Source organism: Papio anubis, chromosome 11 (genome assembly GCF_008728515.1).
Source record: "Papio anubis isolate 15944 chromosome 11, Panubis1.0, whole genome shotgun sequence".
Taxonomy (NCBI): Eukaryota; Metazoa; Chordata; class Mammalia; order Primates; family Cercopithecidae; genus Papio; species Papio anubis.
Window position 1 is genome coordinate 3174983 of NC_044986.1, and position 21220 is coordinate 3196202.

Sequence of the window (21220 nt, forward strand, 5' to 3'; positions counted from 1 at the left end):
TGAGATCCGGCCACTGCACTCCAGCCTGGGCGACAGAGCCAGACTCAGTCTCAAAAAAAAAAAAAAACAAAAAACTCCAGTCTTTTAACACTCTCAAACTAAATGTGCCATAAAACCTGAATACACTATCAGGTTAAAAAAATAACAAGGTATTCTTGGCCAAGTGTGGTGGCTCACAAATGTAATCCCAGCATTTTGGGAGGCCGAGACAAGCAGATCACTTGAGGCCAGGAGTTCAAGACCAGCCTGACCAACATGGTGAAATCTGTCTCTTAAAAAATAAATAAATAAGGCTGGGCACAGTGGCTCATGTCTGTAATCCCAGCACTTTGGGAGGTCGAGGTGGGCAGATCACCTGAGGTCAGGAGTTCAAGAACAGCCCGGCCAACATGGTGAAATCCTGTCCCTACTAAAAATACAAAAATTAGCCGGGCATGGTGGCGGGTGCCTGTAATCCCAGCTACTCAGGAGGCTGAGACAGGGAGAACCTCTTGAACCCGGGAAGCAGAGGTTGTAGTGAGCCAAGATCATGCAATTGCACTCCAGCCTGGGCTAGAGCGAGACTCCATCTCATTCATTCATTCATAAATAAATAAATAAATAAATGAAGTTAAGGTATCCTAAAACCAACAGATTGTTTAGTATTAGGAAATGGAGCAACCGGAGCCAATGAAGCCCCCTATTTAAACTACAGCAATAAATAAGGAAAATAAATCAAGTGACTTTCAAGGTTGAAGAATGAAGCAACATGGCTAGGCGCAATGGCTCACACCTATAATCCCAGCACTTTAAGAGGTCAAGGGGGCAGATCACTTGAAATCAGGAGTTCAAGGCCAGCCTGGCCAACATGACAAAACCCATCTTTACTAAAAACACAAAAATTAGCCAGGTGGGTGTGGTGGCATGTGCCTGTAATTCTAGCTACTTAAGAGGCTGAGGCATGAAAATTGCTTGAACCCAGGAGGTGGAGGGTGCAGTGACCCAAGAGCCAAGATCACCCCACTGCACTCCAGCCTGGGTGACAGAGTGAGACTCTGTCTCCAAAAAAAAACAAAAAACAAACAAACAAAAAAAGCAGTGTGACGTTAAAAGCCTACTCAAATCTGATGCTTGTTCCCCTCCCGTTCTTCCACTCACAGAGAGGAAACAGGCTTTGCTATTGAAACCCAACCTGGCAATACATCTCTGTCTCAGGAAAAGCAGAAACCATCAAAAAGACCTAACAATTCAGAAACACACATGGCATCAAAAGAGCTACCACTAGATTGACTGGAACTGCAGTACAGGCGCCATGCTCCTTGTGCCTGTTTTTCAGATTTAAAATCTGGAGTATAGACCCCAAGTTTGAAAGGAGAGACATGATAAATAAAATTTTCTGGTTTAAACAAACATTTAATATGATATAACATCTCAGGTTATCACTGAGCAGTGTAAACATCAATCAATAAAACCATTAAAATCCGTATGACCTCCTCTCTGGATGAAATTCAAATAGGAATGATGCTGTCACACAAAACCCAGACGGCTTTGTCATGTCTAGGGATCTTCTTCTACTATTCAACGAGCAGACACCCTGCCGCTCCAAGGGACCGAGCAGGACTTTTCTGAGCACACGCTCAAGGAGGCAGAGAGAGGACCACGCAGCTGAGTGGGCAAGGGCAGGTGGCCCTCAGGTGGATCTGGACTCAATGGATTACTAGTGATGGGATGGTTGACAACTCACCTGACCTCTCCATGTCTCTGTTTCCTCATTCTTCTACTGACAGAAGAATTCTGCTCTCTGAGGCTGCTTGGGAGATTACGTGAAGCAGCCTCTTAAAGCACCAAAGCAGTGTGCCTGGAACAGAAGTCCTCACCATCCTCACTGCTGTTAATGTGAGTCGGCAGGTGAAACATCTAAACCTAACCAAACCAAATCTTCTAAATCTCTCTCAACAAACTGTGTTAAGTACAAACTGCAACAGCAGCAGTGAACCGTTTACTCTTCAGAGGCAGTAACAACTCACAATTTTCTCAGGACACTAGATTGGCTGAGTAACGAAATCATTATGCAGTCACTCATTCAACAAAAAAAATGCTCATTGCTCCAAAGAGGCCAGCCAGATTAGACCATTTCAAACATCTTTTAATTGAACTGAACATGAAGAACTGCATTCTGCAAGAAACAGATCAAAATGGCATCGAAAGAGCTATTCCATGTATCTTCTCAAGGAAAAATGTTAACAATATCACACATTTCAAATGTGTATGTTCTTAGCAGGTGAACATAAAAAAATCATATAACACTCTGTTATATAACTAAAAAGAAGTTATCCACGCAGCTTAGCTTTAGAATTAAATGAGATTTATTGATTGTATCTTCCCAAGAGTTACCAATGGCTAAGGTACAGGCTATAAAACATTCAGACAAGAACAGGCTCAAGAGTATTTGGGGTGTGAGTACTGTTTGTGTCTTACAAAAATAAGATTTTATATATATATATATATATATATAGAGAGAGAGAGAGAGAGAGAGAGACAAAGGGAGGGAGGGAGGGAACCGGAGGAGAAACAAATGCAGATCTGTTTTTGCTGCTTCAGGGCTATACAAGAGCTATATATGGTCTTAAACATTTTTTCCTCCAGGAGTGAGACCATTCCCCAGGAAAAATGTCTCACTGGCTTGTTGAAGAAGTATGAGATCAAACCTGGAACTCCACAGGAAATAAAACAGAGGCCACCACAGGACAAAAACAGCCTCTGCAGTCAATGGAGCTCAAGCTTTGTTTCTATAAAACATATTGGTCCAAAGTGCTGATGTCATTTCAGTGGTACGCTAGTGCTTCACTTTACAAAAGCATGTGTTAAAAACTTTTATTTTGGCCAGGCGTGGTGGCTCACGCCTGTAATCCCAGCACTTTGGGAGGCCAAGGCGGGCGGATCACCTGAGGTCAGCAATTCAAGACCAGCGTGGTCAACATGGTGAAACCCCATCTCTACTAACAATACAAAAATTAGTGGGGCGTGGTGGTGTGCGCCTGTAATCCCAGCTGCTCGGGAGGCTGAGGCAGGAGAACCACATGAACCTGGGAGGCAAAGGCTGCAGTGAGCCAAGATTGCACCATTGCACTCCAGCGGGGCAACAAGAGTGAAATTCCGTCTCAAAAAAAAAAAAAATTTATTTTACAACGTAACTAGAAGTAGTACTACTTGCTATTTGTTTTCCACATAAAAAGTCGGAAGATCTGACCTCACAGAAAATTCTCTAATGGACTGAGGCAAGAGGAAGGTCTGAGGGCAGTCGGCAGCCCACCTTTTGGGGCAGTTTTGTTCTTGTCCCCGAGCAGAACCTGGCATTCCTGCCCAACATTCCTGTCTAGCTCCTCTCTATACCCACCCGGCTACCACCCTCCTCGATACCACCATGCCCACAGTGGGCCTGGGGTGCAGTGGGGCCTGTGGGTAGATATTAAAGCTACAGCTTCTGTTTACTGTTTTGGGCTAATCAAAGAGCTATGGAGCACACAGGTGCTAGTTGGTGGGCCTGCCCTAAATTCTAGACATTAAATATGAGCAAAGTCATGTCCATTTAAAACTCAAGCAAGAAGTAAAGTCACTTATTCATCCAACAACCATTTACTGAACTCCTAAAATACACAAAGCATCAGGAAGGACTCAAGATACATAAGAAATGGTGTCTTCTCTAAAACACTTACAATCTAACAGATAACAGATTTCCAAACATCTGAAAACCAAAAAGCGACCTACATTTTTTCTCTCGGGGGACCGGGGCAGTGATCTTCAGCCTCTGTGGCAAGGATGGGCAGCATTGGGTCATAGGCCTCACACTGCTGTCAGTCCATGCACCCAAGGGCAGGTGAGTAAGGCAAGAAAAAATAATTTGTTGGCTGGGAGCTGAAGCAGGATCTCACAAGGACCCTGAGTGGCAGGTAAGATCACCCCACAGAAAGGGGATGAAATGGCTAGTTCAGGTGTGGAAGTAAGAACCGGCTGCCAGGTGGGGACAGTGAGAATGGCAGCGTACTTATGCACACAGAAATGGTGATACTGGTCTAGAAATGCCTGAGAGTCAGGCTGGAAACAGGAGTCAAAAACAACTCTCAAGTTTCCATTCAATATGAAATCATTTTTAAACACACCAAAGTCTTCTCCGTTCTTTAGAAGAGCAGAAGAACTGACTTACCTTCACGATATCCAATCCTCCCACCAGCTCCCCTTTCACATACAGCTGAGGGTACGTTGGCCAATTTGAGTAGGCTTTTAATCCTTGCCGAACCTAAAGAAACAACAGGAGTCCGGAAACCATCCTGTCAGGCCCTTATGATTAAAGCTAAGACAAAGGTGAAACATCAAACACAGAACTTACTTCTTCATCCTCCAATATATCGAATGTTTCATATTCAACACTGGAAAAAAGAGAAGACATTTTAACTGGAAATACAGTTAAATCAAATTGTAAAACCTCTGTGCATTTGATGTTTTTAAAATAATCAAGAAAACTATTTTGTTGCTAACAAAATGTACTATAGACCAATGGAAATGATTTTACTTCTTAATCTGTCTGTTACTACACAGAATTAGTCATTCCAAGATACAACTTTATCTGGATTTTTCTCCGTACAATATTGGGTTAGACCAGGGATGCGGAAACGTCTTCTTAAAGAGTGAGACAGTAAACACTTCAGGCTTTAGAGGCCAGTCTCTGTTTTAACTGCTCAGTTCTGCTGGGCAGCACAAAAGCAGTCACAGACAACATATAAATGAAGGGATGTGGCTATGTGCCAATATAAATTTATTTACAAAAATGGGCAGCCACCTGCAACTTGCCAACCCCTGGGTCAGACCCACATCCCCATCTGCACAAGCCTTCATTAACTGAACACTCTCATCCACTTCTAATATCTAATCCACCCCCGGCTGCTGCTTCTTAACCTCCTGGAAGCTGCCCGTGGAGCAGGAAGTAGTAGTGCTCGCGGACGGAGGCTGGAGGGCTCAGCAGCCAGATGACAACCACGCTGCCAGTTCCCTCCACCTTAGCAAGAGACATGCTTTCCACACTTAAACTTATTTCAGAGAGGGTGCTGTTTTTAATGTACAAAAGGCCAATGAAAGCTTTGTGGCTTTATGCCATACAATGAACATTACTCGTACAAAGAAAAATCACTGCATGAATGTCCAACTGTATCTACTCAGAGTGATTTCACCGTTAGGTGGTCAGGTATTAGTAAGCACATATGCCTAAATCCTTGCAGGGTGCCTGAGGGTACAGGTGCGATTCCCAAAAGTGGTCAAAAAAATGCTACATGTAAAAAAAAACTATAGACTTTCCATAAAACTGAAACCATCACAGGGAAATCTTGTTTATTTAGTAAACAAGTTCCCAAGGAAACTGTCTATGGTGCAGGGAACAGTAAAAAAAAAAAAAAAAAAAAAAAAAAAAAAAAAAAACTAAATGACAGGATAAATCAGAAGCAATTACCAAAAAAGGAATGTTTGAAAGAAGAGCAAAAAAGGACCCCAATGTAAACCTAATGTTTTTTTAAAAACCCAATGTAAGTCTTTGTTCAAGCTGAACTAACTAAAGGTGGCAGATCTCTTAATACTGTGATAAAAACAATGAGTTACAAAACTATTCATAAAGGATCCAGGAAGCACTGGGCCCAAGTGTATATATGTGGAGTCCTAACAGTCAATACACTTCCTAAGAGTTATTCATAAAGGGTACCTTTCAAACCTCAATATACACTTGGTTCTCAGTCACTCATGCATGTGTATTTTGGCTACTAAAGGAAAAGATAAGAAATGAGAAAAAGTAAAAAGGAGTTTTCTCCACATACTTTGACTCCAAACAAGAGCATGGTCTGTTCACGTTAAAAGAAGCTGAGGTCCTGGATGGCCTCACTCATCCTAGAGCCAATCATGCTTAGCAAGTCCGGAGCTGGGAGTCATTCTCTCCCAAAGTAGCCTCCTGCTCTCTGCGACAACAGGGTGCTTTCAATACAATGGAGATCAGACAGATATGGGACAGAAAGCCAAGTTACCAAGATATTCCACCACAGACATGAGCTGGGTCAGGCCCAGTGTGTCGGCTCAGAAGACACCTGAGGAACCTGGTGCTGCTTAGGGAGGGATGGACTGTGTGTGTCTCACTGTGGGGCTGCAGCAGAGGGTTGACAAAGAAAAAGCAAAATGACCAAAAACAAGCCAGCCCCCACTGTATGGCCCAGGGCAGGAGTGAAGAAAGGAACAGGCTGGAAGTTACCATCACAATACACTCACTGTACTTGCCTCTATAAAATGTCATAATAATCTGAAGAAAACCACATCTTTTTTTTTTTTTTTTTTGAGACAGAGTCTCACTGTCACCCAAGTGGGAGTGCAGTGGCTTGGTTTCAGCTCACTGAAATCCACCTCCTGGGCTCAAGTGATTCTCCCAGCCTCAGCCTCCTGAGTGGCTGGGATTATAGGCGTGCGCCACCACACCCGGCTAATTTTTGTATTTTTAGTAGAGGCGGGGTTTCACCATGTTCACCAGGCTGGTCTCGAACTCCTGACCTCAAGTGATCAGCCCACCTCGGCCTCCCAAAGTGCTGGGATTACGGGTGTGAGCCACTGTGCCTGGCCCGATATTATTTTTGTGTCCCTGAAATTGTATTCAGCATGTGCTATTCAACTGACGATTTTCAATAGATCTTTGAAGTATATCAAAGATTACTTGAAAGTAATTTATTTAAAGTTACAGTTAGAATATATGATTTTTAAAAGATGCAATTATGAAATAATGAGAAATAAACAAAAATATTTGACAAACCCTACAGAACATGTGCTATATATCTCCAAATAAGTGCTTTTGTTTTTAACCACAAAAATCAATGGCACTGTTCTTACCTGACAGCTTCACCACTGAGCACATTAAAACTAGGAGCACTGCAATTTAACTTGCATTACACCTCTCAGATCCAGGTAATGGACCTTAATATGCACCCCTCAGCTTTTTGTATTGTTTAGCAACTAGGATATTTGAGAAAAATTAAAAACTACCTATAATATATTCTCCCTGAAATATATTTATGCATGGTGAGGACTCAGTTACACATCCTCCTCTGGGAAAGTAGACAAATAGTTATTCCAAAGGTTGCCTAAGGACTTCCTTTATGTTACTAATAGGTTGACACTAGCCAGAAAATACTATTTTGGTCTAAGTTAAGGCATTCATAAAATAATACAGCAAAAATAATGAAAATATACAAATATTTATGGATACAGACATTACAACTGAAAAGCACCAGTGGCAGAACGGAAAAGTAGAAATATTTTTTTCTTTTTTTTGAGACAGGGTCTTGCTCTGTCACCCAGGCTGAGTGCAGTGGTGCAATCACGGCTCACTACAGCCTCACCCTCCAAGACTCCAGTGATCCTCCCACCTCAGTCTCTCAAGTAGCTGGGACCACAGACGTATGCGACCATGCCTGGCTTATTTTTTTATTTTTTGTGGAGAAGGGGTCTCACTATGTTGTCCAGGCTGGTCTCAAACACCTGGGCTCAAGCAATCTTCCTGTCTCAGCCTCCCAAAGTGCTAGGATTATAGACATGAGCTACTACGCCTGGCCAGGTTGGAATTTTTTGGGGTTTTTTTTTTTTTTTTGAGTTTTAAAAGTTTAACTTTATTTTTTTTACTAAGGTCCAGAAATTTCTGTAAGACAAGTACGTTAATGAAATGTTTCCAAAGAAATACTGAACAATATACACTCTAGTTTGCTGAGGGGTCCAGCTCAAAAGTTCAAACCTAATTCTTGTGCAATAAAAATCAGCATGGATAGCAGATGATCTAGAATACACTGTGTTTTGAAATCCACAGCTGGTTTCATTTTTAACCATAATGAAAAACCAGTACTCCTATTCCATCAAATGTGTTTTATAAGCAATAATAAATTCAGGTCCACTGTATTATGCAACACACATCTTTGGAAAGCAACATCAACAGTGAGATCAGATCAGTAGAAATATACACAGTGAAAAGAAATACACAAAGTACTGTAGTTTTATTAAAAACTACTACTTGAGAGAGAAATCTTTCCACAAATAGCATACAACTGTAGAATGATGAAAGGATTTGGGAAAGCTTTACGAAAGCTTAATTCCAATTCTATCTTCCTGAGAGTGGTGGCAAAGGGTATTTCCTTCCTTCTCTGGGACATCTGAAAACAACATTTACATACCCAGTACTATTTAGTATTTCCAGAATTTGTTTGCTGAATCCACATTTTGCTTCCTAGATGAAAAAAAAAAATTGTAAAGATTACATTTTTTATATGACCCAAGCAGCACGGTTGTACCTAAAACTCTGTCAACCAGCACAGCACTTGTCCATCATGGTTGCCACTGCTTTCACTCAGCTAGCAGAGCTTCTGCTAATCCCTTCTTCAAGTACGAACCATCTGCACATCAACCCAGGCACACGTGACCCACAGACTTACTTTGGTTTGTAACCACTTGAGATGACATGTGTTCCAACAGTTTATAATCTCTGTGGTCAAAAAGTTCCTCTAAGTGAAACCTAGATTTTCTACAAAGATTTCAGTTCATTCTTCACTTCACTCATGCAAAATGATCTTAACTCACTTAGTCTTTTTGCAATGATTATGACAATTATTTTCCCATTTCCAACTGGACTCTGACTCCTTTTTTTTTTTCTTTTTTTTTTTGAGACGGAGTCTCACTCTGTCGCCCAGGCTGGAGTGCAATCTCGGCTCACTGCGACGTCCACTTCCCAGGTTCAAGCAATTCTCCTGCCTCAGCCTCCAGAGTAGCTGGGACTACAGGCGCACGCCACCACGCCCCGCTAACTTTTAGTATTTTTAGTAAAGATGGGGTTTCACCATGATGGCCAGGATGGTCTCGATCTCTTGACCTCAGGATCCACCTGCCTTGGCCTCCCAAAGTGCTGGGATTACAGGCATGAGCCACCACGCCCGGCCTCATTTATTTTTACATTACAGAATACTAACACTTTTTTGAGTTTATGAAAATCTTAAGCTTTTTTCATCCCACAGGACTCCAAATTCCAGCAATCTTGTGGAAAAGATATGGTACCATGTAAACATTTTAATAGCCCTAATAACACTGTTTCCAAAATGTATTAAAACTTTCTAGGTTTCCAGAAAAAAACAGTTTTGAGAATAAATATCTGCTTAAACAATTACCAAGAATAAGAAAAAAATGTCACTTTATCATTACTAGGAATTATTAACTTCCTCTATTGTTTCAATACACTGAAGCAAAACCAAAGAATTTAGGATCTAACCTAGTGATTCCAAAATGCTGAAATTTATATTAACATTTTATTTGTTACTGTTACTTTCATTACCTAATTATATTAACCAATTAGTTATGTTAACTAATTAGCTTCATTATACTAGTTATGTTAACTTACACACTAGTTATGGCAACCAGAGTCTGCCCTGTGAAGAAGTATTGAGTCCCTTTCCCAATGAGCAAAGTGGCAAAGTGGTTCTCTGTGTCACTTGCCCAGTGCATCTGGCTAACAAGTGAGGCAGTTTCTTTATTCCAACAGCCTCACCTTTCAAAGCTTTGGTTTCTTTATCTCTAAAATAGGCCAAACTCTGTCCAACCCTGCCTACTTCAACAACTGATTGAGAATTAAATAGAGGTTCAACTGCTATGAAAACTACAAAATATGGTATAAATGTGTATGGCTGGTTTCTGGAAATTACCACTCTGATCTCAATCTGAAAGAAAATTAGTTCTGCTCAAACTATTAGTGGAAGTAATCTATCAAACTTGATATTCAAAATGACGCACAATCAATATGCACTTTCGTCAAAAAGCTACAAGAACCATCCCATTACAAATGAGAATTGCTGACCATTTCACTCATTCATCAAACACACACAGAGCACACCTGCTACAGCCAGGGTTTGCTCCTCCACTGTCACAAAAGAACAATCTAGGGGTGCAAACCCAAGCAGGACCAGGTTCCCTGCATTCAGGAAGTCCAGTGACTCAGCTGCACACTCCAGCAGTCCACAAACTCCAACAAAGGATAATGAAATAACAACTCATACAACCAGTAAAGTGTTAACAGTGTTGACCACGTTAGCTGACAAAGTTTGGCAGCAGAAAGAAATGCACCCCACTGAGATGTTGATGATAAAGTCAAGCAAAATGTAGATTACTTTGTTTGATCTCCGTAAGCACCAATTAAGGCCTGGATAACTTCCTGATACCGCTACAGCTTCATTAGCTAAAGCTAGGAAAAAGAGATTTAACTGTCCCCTTGTTGCAGATGTTAACATCAAAAGAAATTACAAATAAAACCATTTTTGAGTTCTTTACCTGTTTGTTTCCTTTCATAAAGAGCATCACAGAAGCTTTATTTGTCAGCACTTTGAGCCTAAAGAGAGAAAATTGATATAAAACGGCTCAGCTCAATTATGCAACACCACTTTTCCTCCGCTTCGTGAGTAACATGCATATTTGAGGGATGGCAGGATGACAGTTCACAGCTTTGAGTGGTATTAAACAAGCAAATGCGTTGACATTTTCCTTGATTTCATTCTCTCCCTAAGCCACTGTAAAACACAATATGGCTTTTAAGGCAAAGAATGTTCCTTCAAGTTGCAATTTAAGCCCATCAACTCACAGTAATAAAAAAATAATAATAATAACCAATTCAGTAAGGAATTGTTCAATAAGGGGCCTATATATTAAGCCCATCCAAAACTTTCAGAACTAGATCTTGTGAGCACCATCTTCCATCATGATGCTGCACACCACTGTACACGTGTAAAGCTCACAAGGTCAGACTGCAGGGTGACAGCGTTAAACCTCAGAACATCAACTAATGCCAGATGCTCAAATCAAATACTTTCATCTTAACATTATATTTTATACAGTCTTGCCAACATCATAATCTAATATGTTATCAGAAATTTTAATTATCTGTATACAGCCACAAGTTTAGTCACAAATCTCAGGAAAAGTCAGTGTTGGGACGACAGGTCACTAAAGAACCTAAGCTCCGTGGGGTCACGCCACCATGTTCTCCCAATTCAAGGCTCAAAAATCTCCTTATAAACGAATCCCAAATGAAATGCATAAATCATGCACAAAGCTGTATCACTTACATTGCCAACCGAGTGGGATTAGCTCAAGTTCAGAAAAATATGAATGGATACAGGAATACGATGCTGACCCTGACAACCCAATAACTAACCCAGCCACCTGGATACAGGGAACCACAGCTCACAATGTACTGCCAAAATACACGTCACAAGTCCATGAACTCCACTTCCTGCACTCTGCTCACTAGGAGCCCTTTAAATTATTACTCATAATATGCTGAATTTTACTTTCTACATAATTCTAGCCAGTTACCTTTCAGTGTCCGCAAGCACAGATTTAGAAACAGCACATTTAGGAAAACAAAGGTCCAATGGAGACAAGGCCATTAACAGCAGCAAGTGTACTCAGCAGACAAGGAAAATCAACTGAACAGCGAATACAAGCATATAAAAAGCACAGCTGTCCTTGGAGAACACACAGCCTCCATGGGCCATGGGCATCACCAGGCTACAGGCAACAACCACACATGAAGACGCCCAGAGTCAACAAAGGGATGCGGAGCATCACTTTCTCACGAAGAACGCAGAAAATGGTACAAACCACAGGACAGAATGCAGTACTCAAAGATCAGCCTTACATACGTGGAATGGAGCATTATTTATAGAAATTATTAATTAACAACAGACAAATGAGGTATTTATTATTATTACACTTTTAGAAATTCTCAAGATGTTACATGGCAAAAAAAAATTACCAAAGGAAGGTTTATCTTACAATCTCCAGCCCCAACTACGAATGGCTGATTGCTGATATAGTAAGTTCCTCTTTAAAGTTCTATATTAATTCACATTTACTGCAATAAAAATCCTATTAAGTTGCCTTATACACCAAAGTCCAACATTTCTGTAAGAGAACTTCTCCAAAAGCCAAGTGAGATCCTTGACAAAACAAATACATGTTTCACAGCCCCAAAACCTGCTCATGTAAGTTCTCGTGGTCTAGAAAGGCCATGAGAAGTGCCCAAAGCTTGTTGCGAGGTGATGAGCTTTTCACACTCACCACTTGTCACTCAGTGCTCTGGCGTTGGGGCAGCACCCGCAGCAGTCACCAAGGCTGCACCCAGGAAAACACGAGTGTGCTGAGGTTACGCCAAGGAGCAGTGACAAGACAACTGGACCCTGGCTCTGAAATGCAGAGAGGTAAGCAAAATTTGGTTGTTCCACAGAAACAATGACATATCTATAAAAGCAAAGAAGATCTTCCACATGATCATTAAGTTGGTGCTAAAATTTCTCCAATCCAAATTAGATTTGCCAAAGTTTGCATGGCTAGTTTGACTAAACAATAAAATTATGACCTCTGGCATACAAATACCAAATCCTTGATTTCCACACAGAAAGAGCAATGCAAAACCTGAGGACTTTAAAATATTTTTAACATATTAAATGATAGACTATTTAAAACTTTCCAAAATACTTACCTTTCCTCTAATTTGGGAGCTTTGGGACAAATTGTATCTAGTTCTTCAGATGCTTCTAGCTCCTAAAATAAGCACACATGTCAGTTTTCTAAAAAAAAATTATTATAACATAAATCTCCTTGATCACACCATAACACAACTTATTGATCAATCAACTAATCAGAAATACTGTGTATTCATTACAGGTTCTTATTAGTAAATATAGATTCATAAGAAATTTGTATCTTAGATTTATCACTTTAAAAAGTATGCTCTAAATGGAATTATTTACAAAGCACAGACTTCTCAATTCTAACCTTAATTATATCAAGTCCTCCTATGAGCTCTCCAGAAACGTAGAGCTGAGGATAAGTAGGCCAATTGGAATAGGCTTTGAGTCCCTGTCGAACCTCTTCATCTGAGAAGATATCAAAACTGCTAAACTGAATATTATGTTTGTGAAGAATTTCCACCATCTGCTTGCTGAAACCTGTACACAAAAAAAAGAAAATAAAGCACTTAGCTTCTCTCTCTCGAAACACGTACACATGATAATACATTAGTTCAGCATACATATCATCTAATGGACATAGACGCCTGCCTTATTTTGCTGGTGATTTAATTAGCATGGCTGAATAGTATACAAACAGAAAATAAATTCCTGGATCCCCTTATTTGACCTTGAACCATATCACACACTCAGATATGACTTAACTTTTTGACACAACTGTGAGTATTAAAAAAAAAAAAAAAAAGTGGTGTGTATATTTATTAAAGTTACTCTTCAATATCATGGACATTTTTTGTCACAGAAGAAATAGCACTAGCCAAAAAGCTGAGACCTGAGGGTGATGGTGCACACCCGTAATCCCAGAGACTGGGGAGACTGAGGTAAGAGGATCACTTGAGACCAGAAGTCTGAGGTTGGAGCAAGCTATGAGATTGTCACTGCACTCCAGCCTCCAGTTTGAGTGACAGAGCAAGACCCTGTCTTTAAAAAAAACCAGAAATCTGAATCTGACACCTGCTCCCTCCACCCACCAAGGTGACACATGATGAGGCCATAGGTGGCCTCTGCTCAGCACTTTCCTAGTAATCAGGAGACTGACCTGACGCTCTGGACAGTCCCTCCCAGCCTTCCTGTTGTGAACCTATAAGAATCAATTCTGGGCAGAGGAAAAAAATTCTACAATTGTTATTTTTAACTACTACTTGACTATACTAAAAACCCAATGCTGTTTCGTTTCTACTGCCATTTTACTACTTCCTGAGTTCCCACTTCGATAGTTCTCAATCTTCACTGTCTCTAAGTAGGATAAATTAAAAATCAAGAAGGCATGTGTTCTCCTGTAGTCTGAAATACACACAGTACATTGAATTTTAAAGCTATCTTCTCTGTTGTTATATATGAACCATCAATAGATTGACGGTATTCTTTCTCATCTCATGTCATAACTTGACAGTTTCTTTTTTAAAACTATTTACATTCCCTAAAGTATGTAATGTAATTTTTTTTACTACACTATAGTGACAATTTTATGTTCCATGATTTTATTATACTTTTGTGACACATTTTTATTCTGTACTTTTTTGACATCATCATATTATGACATTAGAACTGAAGAATAAGAGTGTGAATATCAGTCTTTTATAAACCTATTAGCCTAGTCTGGAAAAAAAAAAAGTATTTTTCTTTCCATAAGCTAATTCTTCCCCATTGTTCCCAACACTTTGTAGGGCCCTACTCTTTCACGCCTCATTCTTCTTCTCAAACACAGTTATAATTCACTGGAAAAGAACCTATTCTTCAGATTCAAACTTTCTAAAAGACTTAGCAGTATCAGCAATTGTTTTTAAATAAAATCAAACCATAAAATTCAATATAAGATTAATTGCAAGAAAGGGTTTTACTGATGTCACCCAAAATCATATTTACCATTAAAACATGGATCTACAAGTGAGCTCCAAACATTTTCCAAATCTGCAGTTTATTGAGATGAAGCACTAGTATTTATTTGTATAGCATGTAAGTTGCTTTTCCTACATCGGAAGTGTGAAGTTCATGTACAGCCTGAAGTAAAACACTGATTCTGAAATTTTTTTATTCATCTGGGAGTTCATTAGTAAACAGCTAACGGCTGATTGCTGATGGTTATTCTGTTGCCAATATATTAACTCATTTTTACTGTAACTGGCTGAGAAAAAGCTTTATTTTAGCTTTAGGCAATTACATGCAGACTAGAAAGATTGATTGGTAGTGTTTCATTTTTAAGGGTTAAAGTGGCAGACTAGAAATGTTATGCTTCAGGATAAGATGGCAAGAAGGCTTTATTCTAGTAACAAAATATTTACACACTTTTTTTTAAGAAAAATGCATGCATGCAATAAAAATATTTAAATGTAGAAAAGTAATGTTTAACTGCCACAGAATCCCCATTTCCACCCCCAGTCATTTCTACTCATGACATGAATAGGTGCCTAACACTGCATCTCATCACTACCTAACAATAAACCCTAAAAAACATCTTTGAAACCTGATTTTGTGGCTGATACTGATTTAAAAGTAAGAGCCAGGTTGGATGACTCTCACTGCAGGAGGAATATCTGACTATGACTTAAATACCTTTTGCTTTGCTAAAAGCTTTGTTAACTGAAATAGCTATAAGAATTCCCAAATAATTAACCTGCTCAAGGATTTAAGATTCTGTTTAAGATGACATATACCTCAGTGCTTCTGGAAACTCTTCCTAAAACAAGCATTTTCCCGTCTTCATGAAGATCACAGAATAAGGACAATCCAATTCTTTTCAACTGAGACCCTATTTACATGTCAGGCTCATAACACACCATACAATTCTGCAGGCAGAGCCCACGTGAAGGATAAGAAGATGGAGACATGACCTGTGCAGGAGCTGGGCTGAGTCCAATGGGGCTCCAGCAGAAACCCTAAAAATGGCTTTCAAGGCTTTCTAGATATAAAATTTAAATGTTATTCATTCATGTTTTTCTGATTAGCAGAAAGCAAGGTGGGGACCAACTAAACAGACATCGTTATACTCCACAGTGGAGTTCAGCGGTGTTAGCAGAGGCAGCACTTTCAAAGCTAATTTAGTGCAAAATAAGGAAAGAACAGCCACATGCGTGCTCACAAGATGAGACAGCCAGTGCTTTTATAAAGGGGGCTTTGCCTACACCCTTCTCTAAAATGCCAGCAGAAGAGCAAAAACAACGCTCCACTAAGCAGGCTCGGAAAGGAACAGCAGAGGGTCCAGGGGACTTACGTTCCCATAAGAAAACAGTTTAAAAATATTTTCCAATTAATCCTAAGTATTTTATTAAAGAACAGCAACATTCTTAAATGATCTATTTACTATGTAAGACAGAAAGACATGTAACAGAAAATATCAGGAAACAGAAAAACCCATTGAAAATGTAGTTATAAAAATTATATAGAAAACAAGTACTTTGAAAGAAGAAACTAACCGTTCAATCATATGTATCTCAAAATATTTATTGTCTTGTATTAAATATCTATAACACCATGTTTTCAGATGGCTCTGAAATGTGTTTTGTTCTGTTTTGTTTTGTTTTGAGACGGAGTTTCACTCTGTCACCCAGACTGGAATGCAGTGGCTCAATCTCGGCTCAATGCAACCTCTGCCTCCCAGGTTCAAGCGCTTCTTCTGCCTCAGTCTCCCAAGTGGCTGGAATTACAGCATGCCACCATGCCCAGCTAATTTCTGTATTTTAGTAGAGACAGGGTTTTGCCATGTTGGCCAGGCTGGTCTCAAACTCCTGATCTCAAGCGATCCGCCCACCTCAGCCTGTTGAAGTGCTGGGATTACAGGCGGGAGCCACCACGCCCAGCCCTGAACTATTTCAAAGTTTCTTTTTTATTCTATTATTTGTTCAGTCTTCCAAATGTCACTCCATTATAATAATATAAATATAATTTAAATAACATAAGTTTAACATAAATATAAAAATGCTAGTATATTCTAAATTCAGTTTAATAAAGTGAAAGGTAAGCAGAAAAATTATAATTTCTAAGTTTCTCTCTAATTTACTTGAATAATCATACAATATCTGCACTGAAAAGGCCCTCCAAGATTGGCTCCAACAGCCAATCTTATTCCCAACAGCACTAGAAGGAATTAAAGGCATAAGGAGGGTACCTGACTTGTCTCCAAAGTTGCTAAGGCTGCAGGAGTGGGCCTGAGGCTCGCCTGGCATGACATCCAGTGTAGCACACTTCCCAGGACACCCTTCTCCTCTGAGCACCCCTTCCCCAAGCTTCAGTGTTGCCACCTGCCTTTTCATTAGTTTTATCATTCAGAAAAGACTGAGACTGCTGCTGTTCAACCCCAAAGGAGACAATACTGTAGAGATTTCACTGTAGGTGTGCTTCACCCACATTTCATAGCCAGTTCTACTGTACCTGAGATCTGAATGAAGGTGCTGAATACGATCCATTCGACTGAAGTGGTAAGTTCCCATTTAGTGGCTACCACATAAGGTACAAGAAATGATTTTCATGTTTCATGGAAGAAGGTGAACGTGAACCATTTGCAACCCCCGTTAAAAACAAAATAACAAACACAACAGAGACTATCTGTTGCTACTTTTAGTGTAGTACAGACTAAGTTAGCTTTGCAATACAGAAACAGCAGGCATTATGTGACACATAAATACTGGCAGTGAAATTTTTTAGGCAGAACTAAAAGATATTTTTAAGACAGAATTCACAGGCGGCTCACGACTGTAATCCCAGCACTTTGGGAGGCCGAGACAGGCGGATCACCTGAGGTCAGGAGTTCGACACCAGCCTGACCAACACAGACAAACCCTGTCTCTACTAAGAATACAAAAAAATTAGCCAGGCAAGCTGGCAGGCACCTGTAGTCCCAGCTACTTGGGAGGCTGAGACAGGAGAATCGCTTGACCCCTAGGAGATGTAGGTTGCGGCCCGCTGAGATCGCACCATTGCACTCCAACCTGGGCAACAAGAGCAAAACTCCGTCTCGAAAAAGTAACAATTCATCATGAAACTTTAGTTTTAAAACTAGACATAATCATAACCTAATATGTAATTTAATAGCTCTACAGGGAAGAATTTAGAATCAAATTCACACTAGAAGCTTGGCTATCTTTATAAAGTCACTCTGGACATGCTGTAATCACATTAAGAGCATACTCAATGTTACTGCCCCATCTTAATAAAGTCCCTCCTGTGTAGTTGATACAAATACTCTTAGAGTCTCAACAGCATCATCAAATGGCATTAAATGCTCAATTATGCAGCATACTAATGTTGTACTAGGCACAGTAAAAAGAAAATAACATAAACCCAGTACCAGAGGGGTCAAATAACTCTAAAACTTACTTAAGGACAAAATCATAAGCATCCATGTGTACAGAAAATAAGAGTGACTACAGGCCAAGATTTCGGAATCTTTCCATTACTAGCAGCTATAAACTGGAAACGACAGCAATGCAAGAAGAGAATCATTAGACAGTGATGACGCAGGGGAGGCAAAAGCACACAGGGTGGACACAAAAACACTAAAATATTCCACAAATTTTTTAATTGCTGAATCTGAACTAGGTGAAAAACAGGAGGCTGCCAAGAAAGAAAAAATAACTGCTAACAGCAAAAGCAGCTAAACAGGCAAAAAAGACAGCAATACAGCAGTTGGAACCTAATCCTAACTCTGCTTACCAGGTGACCTTGGGCAAGTCACCTCTATCTTTGAGTCTGAGGACTTAAGTATAAAACAAAAATCTGAATTCGATGAGTTCCGAGACTCCTTTTGGTTCCAACATTCTGAGTCCATAATGCAAACTAATTCTTTTCTTTTTTTTTTTCTGAGACGGAGTCTCGCTCTGTCGCCCAGGCTGGAGTGCAGTGGCGTGATCTCGGCTCACTGCAAGCTCCACCCCCCGGGTTCACGTCATTCTCCTGCCTCAGCCTCCCGTGTAGCTGGGACTACAGGCGCCCGCCACCATGCCCGGCTAAATTTTTTTTTGTATTTTTAGTAGAGATGGGGTTTCACCATGTTAGCTGGGATGGTCTCGATCTCCTGACCTTGTGATCCGCCTGTCTCAGCCTCCCAAAGTGCTGGGATTACAGGTGTGAGCCACCACGCCCGGCCTGCAAACTAATTCTTCTATAGTGTCACTGGGAGTTATAACCTTTCTGATTTTAAAGGTATGTGAACACAAGTATAAGATGTATAGTATAGCTTGGAAAGAGGATGCCCATCTCAACCATACCCTGTTCTGGGAAAGTACCCATTTTGTTTATATTATCTTAAAGGCAGCTTCTTACCACAGCGTGGTTCTTGAGGAGTTCCTTTCATAAACAGCATGCAGGGGGCAGCATGAGTCAATTTCTTCAAGCGAAGGTTGAGATCTTCTTTAAGATGTTCATTAGCGCTGGGTGGGAAGGAGCCACTAGATGCATGTCGCTGAACTTTTTTGGTCAACTCTGGGGCATGTGCACCATCTAATCGGTCGATTTTCTGAGAATTCTAAAGTTTAAAAAGTTATTTAGAATACATGCAGCATTCCATAATAATGACATTGTTCTAGCAAATTTTTAAAGGGGACAACAGTATTACTGGAGATGTAAAAAAAGAAACCCTCATTGCCAACTGCCTGCACTGTATCTCAATTTTAGAAATACATAATAATTTTTTTCTTTTCTTGGAAACACACAGAGAAAACACTGCAACATCTCAAAGTCAAATCAGGTCAGTCTAATATAATACAAAAAAGACGGCCCCCACACTGGCTGGGATGAATCTATTATTAAGTATAAATGAGGCATTTGGGGAACTATGATGACACCCATGGGTGCCCAGCACAGTTGTGCACCTGCTTCCTAAGACTCATTCATCAAACCAGAACCAGTCAGAGGTTCCATTATGTCCAGGCACATGCTCTGAACAACCAATTTAACCAACTCAGGGAACACTGGGGTTCCACAGCCACATATCTGAATTTTGATCAAGAAGCTCTTGATTCTGGCTGCTGGCCCTACACAGTCCATGTAAGATGTTGGCAAGCAGCTGGCATGGTCTTCTTTTTCAGCATGGGTGCAAAAATGAGACTATCAGAAGAAAGGTGGAGGGCCAGAAACAGCCAAACACCTAATATTCGGGGATTAGGGAGAGGGTAAAGAAACAAAATAGGTAGCCCCATGGCACCCTACAAATGGATAATCTCTTGTACCACCTTTATCCTTACCTTAAAAAACAGAAAAGTGGGAACAGAGCTAATTTCATATTTTTCAGATACTTCAGGAACACCTTCAGCTTCCAACTTTAAAATAAAAGAATTCAAACTTGATTATTACAAGGTCCTTTTTCTCTATTTGATATGTAAATCAGTTTCACATGCAATATTCCTTCAAGTAGTTGGCATTTTTAAAGAGTATGGTACAAAAGTTTATGACACATTTACATTTAAATGAGACTCACTGGGCTGGCATGTCATCCACTGAGTTTGCAGTGTCAAAACAGGTTCAGAGGTTTTTATTTTGTTGCACATTTCAAAAGATGCCTGGAGGCTGTGAATAAAATTTTTGGTGCACTAGTGACCTAGTAAATTTTCAATCATATGCAGCTACTACTATATTGAAATCCATAAATCACTGACCCCAGTTATGTCATGATTACAGTGCTTATTTTCTGCCCACAGCAATTCTTGCTGTTTGCTCTATTGACTAATTTCAAGAGGCAGTACATCATGACTGACAGTTGCAGCCTTCTGCAAATTATGAAGCAAAAAGGACTATTTTTTCAATAAACTATTGATGTCTGATAAATTTTGCTTTTAACTCCTGCAAGGCTGCTGGACACTAGGCAGATAACTTGCTAGCTTACTTGCTTCCAGTCTATTTACAATGTAAATGCCTTTTAAATAAGATGACTGCATTGTTTGATAATTTCCTTGAGGCCCCTCAACAAGACAGGATGTGATATCTGATGCATGAATTTAAAACATATTTAGTAACAGAATTTCTAAATAATTATAGCACAATTACTGTAAGCTATTTATGTAGGTCTTTATAAATGATATACTTTGAGAAATACCAAGATATATCCTTCCCTCATAGGACTGTCAATTTAATATAAACTTTTTGAAACCAATAAAAATCTGTATTCACATTATACCTGTAGGAAATAAAATTTATTGATAAATTATATTGTTAAAAGTTTTTAAAATATATACACTGTATTTTTCCAAGAGTGAAAGATTTCCACTGGGCTTGAAATACTATTTTTATTTAAAGCCTTACCCAATCAGGTTATATCTACCCAAATAAAGTTTGCAGATAAAGTGGGAAGCAAAGTCATATGTATTTGGTTTTTATCCTCTATCTCCTACATTCTTGGGTGCTCTTTTACTACCTTAATTTTTAATATTTTAGAAAACCCTTGTGCAACAATATTTTTAATTGTTTCCATTTTTAAAATGTACTTAAATGAAAATTCCATAAAATCAACAACGTCTAATAATCTGAAAAAAGAACAAAAAGATAAGGCATTCTGAGACAGCGATTTAGTACAGACTCTCAAAAGTTTTAAAGACGTTTGTGCTATTTTCTTTTACACAACAGCACACTCAGATCAAAGATGACCAGAAAAGTTGACGAGTAGGGCATGCCTACAT

At 39.7% G+C, this 21220-nt stretch overlaps 1 protein-coding gene across 2 annotated transcripts in view; it reads right to left on the minus strand.

Annotated features, from left to right (window-relative positions):
• GLRX3 (glutaredoxin 3) overlaps positions 1 to 21220 on the minus strand; it is a 44284-nt gene that overhangs the window by 1206 nt on the left and 21858 nt on the right. The window contains exons 3-11 of one of the 2 annotated variants that reach the window (XM_021943865.1): positions 20026 to 20114; positions 19793 to 19867; positions 18873 to 19074; positions 12862 to 13034; positions 12566 to 12627; positions 10357 to 10414; positions 8220 to 8272; positions 4367 to 4406; positions 4184 to 4276 (exon numbers count right to left, since the gene is read on the minus strand). In XM_021943865.1, coding sequence (XP_021799557.1) covers positions 4184 to 4276; positions 4367 to 4406; positions 8220 to 8272; positions 10357 to 10414; positions 12566 to 12627; positions 12862 to 13034; positions 18873 to 18912 — 519 coding nt within the window. In that variant the 5' untranslated portion in view covers positions 18913 to 19074; positions 19793 to 19867; positions 20026 to 20114. The remainder of the gene's footprint in view (positions 1 to 4183; positions 4277 to 4366; positions 4407 to 8219; positions 8273 to 10356; positions 10415 to 12565; positions 12628 to 12861; positions 13035 to 18872; positions 19075 to 19792; positions 19868 to 20025; positions 20115 to 21220) is intronic. The other variant, XM_003904419.2, reaches the window with a different exon arrangement.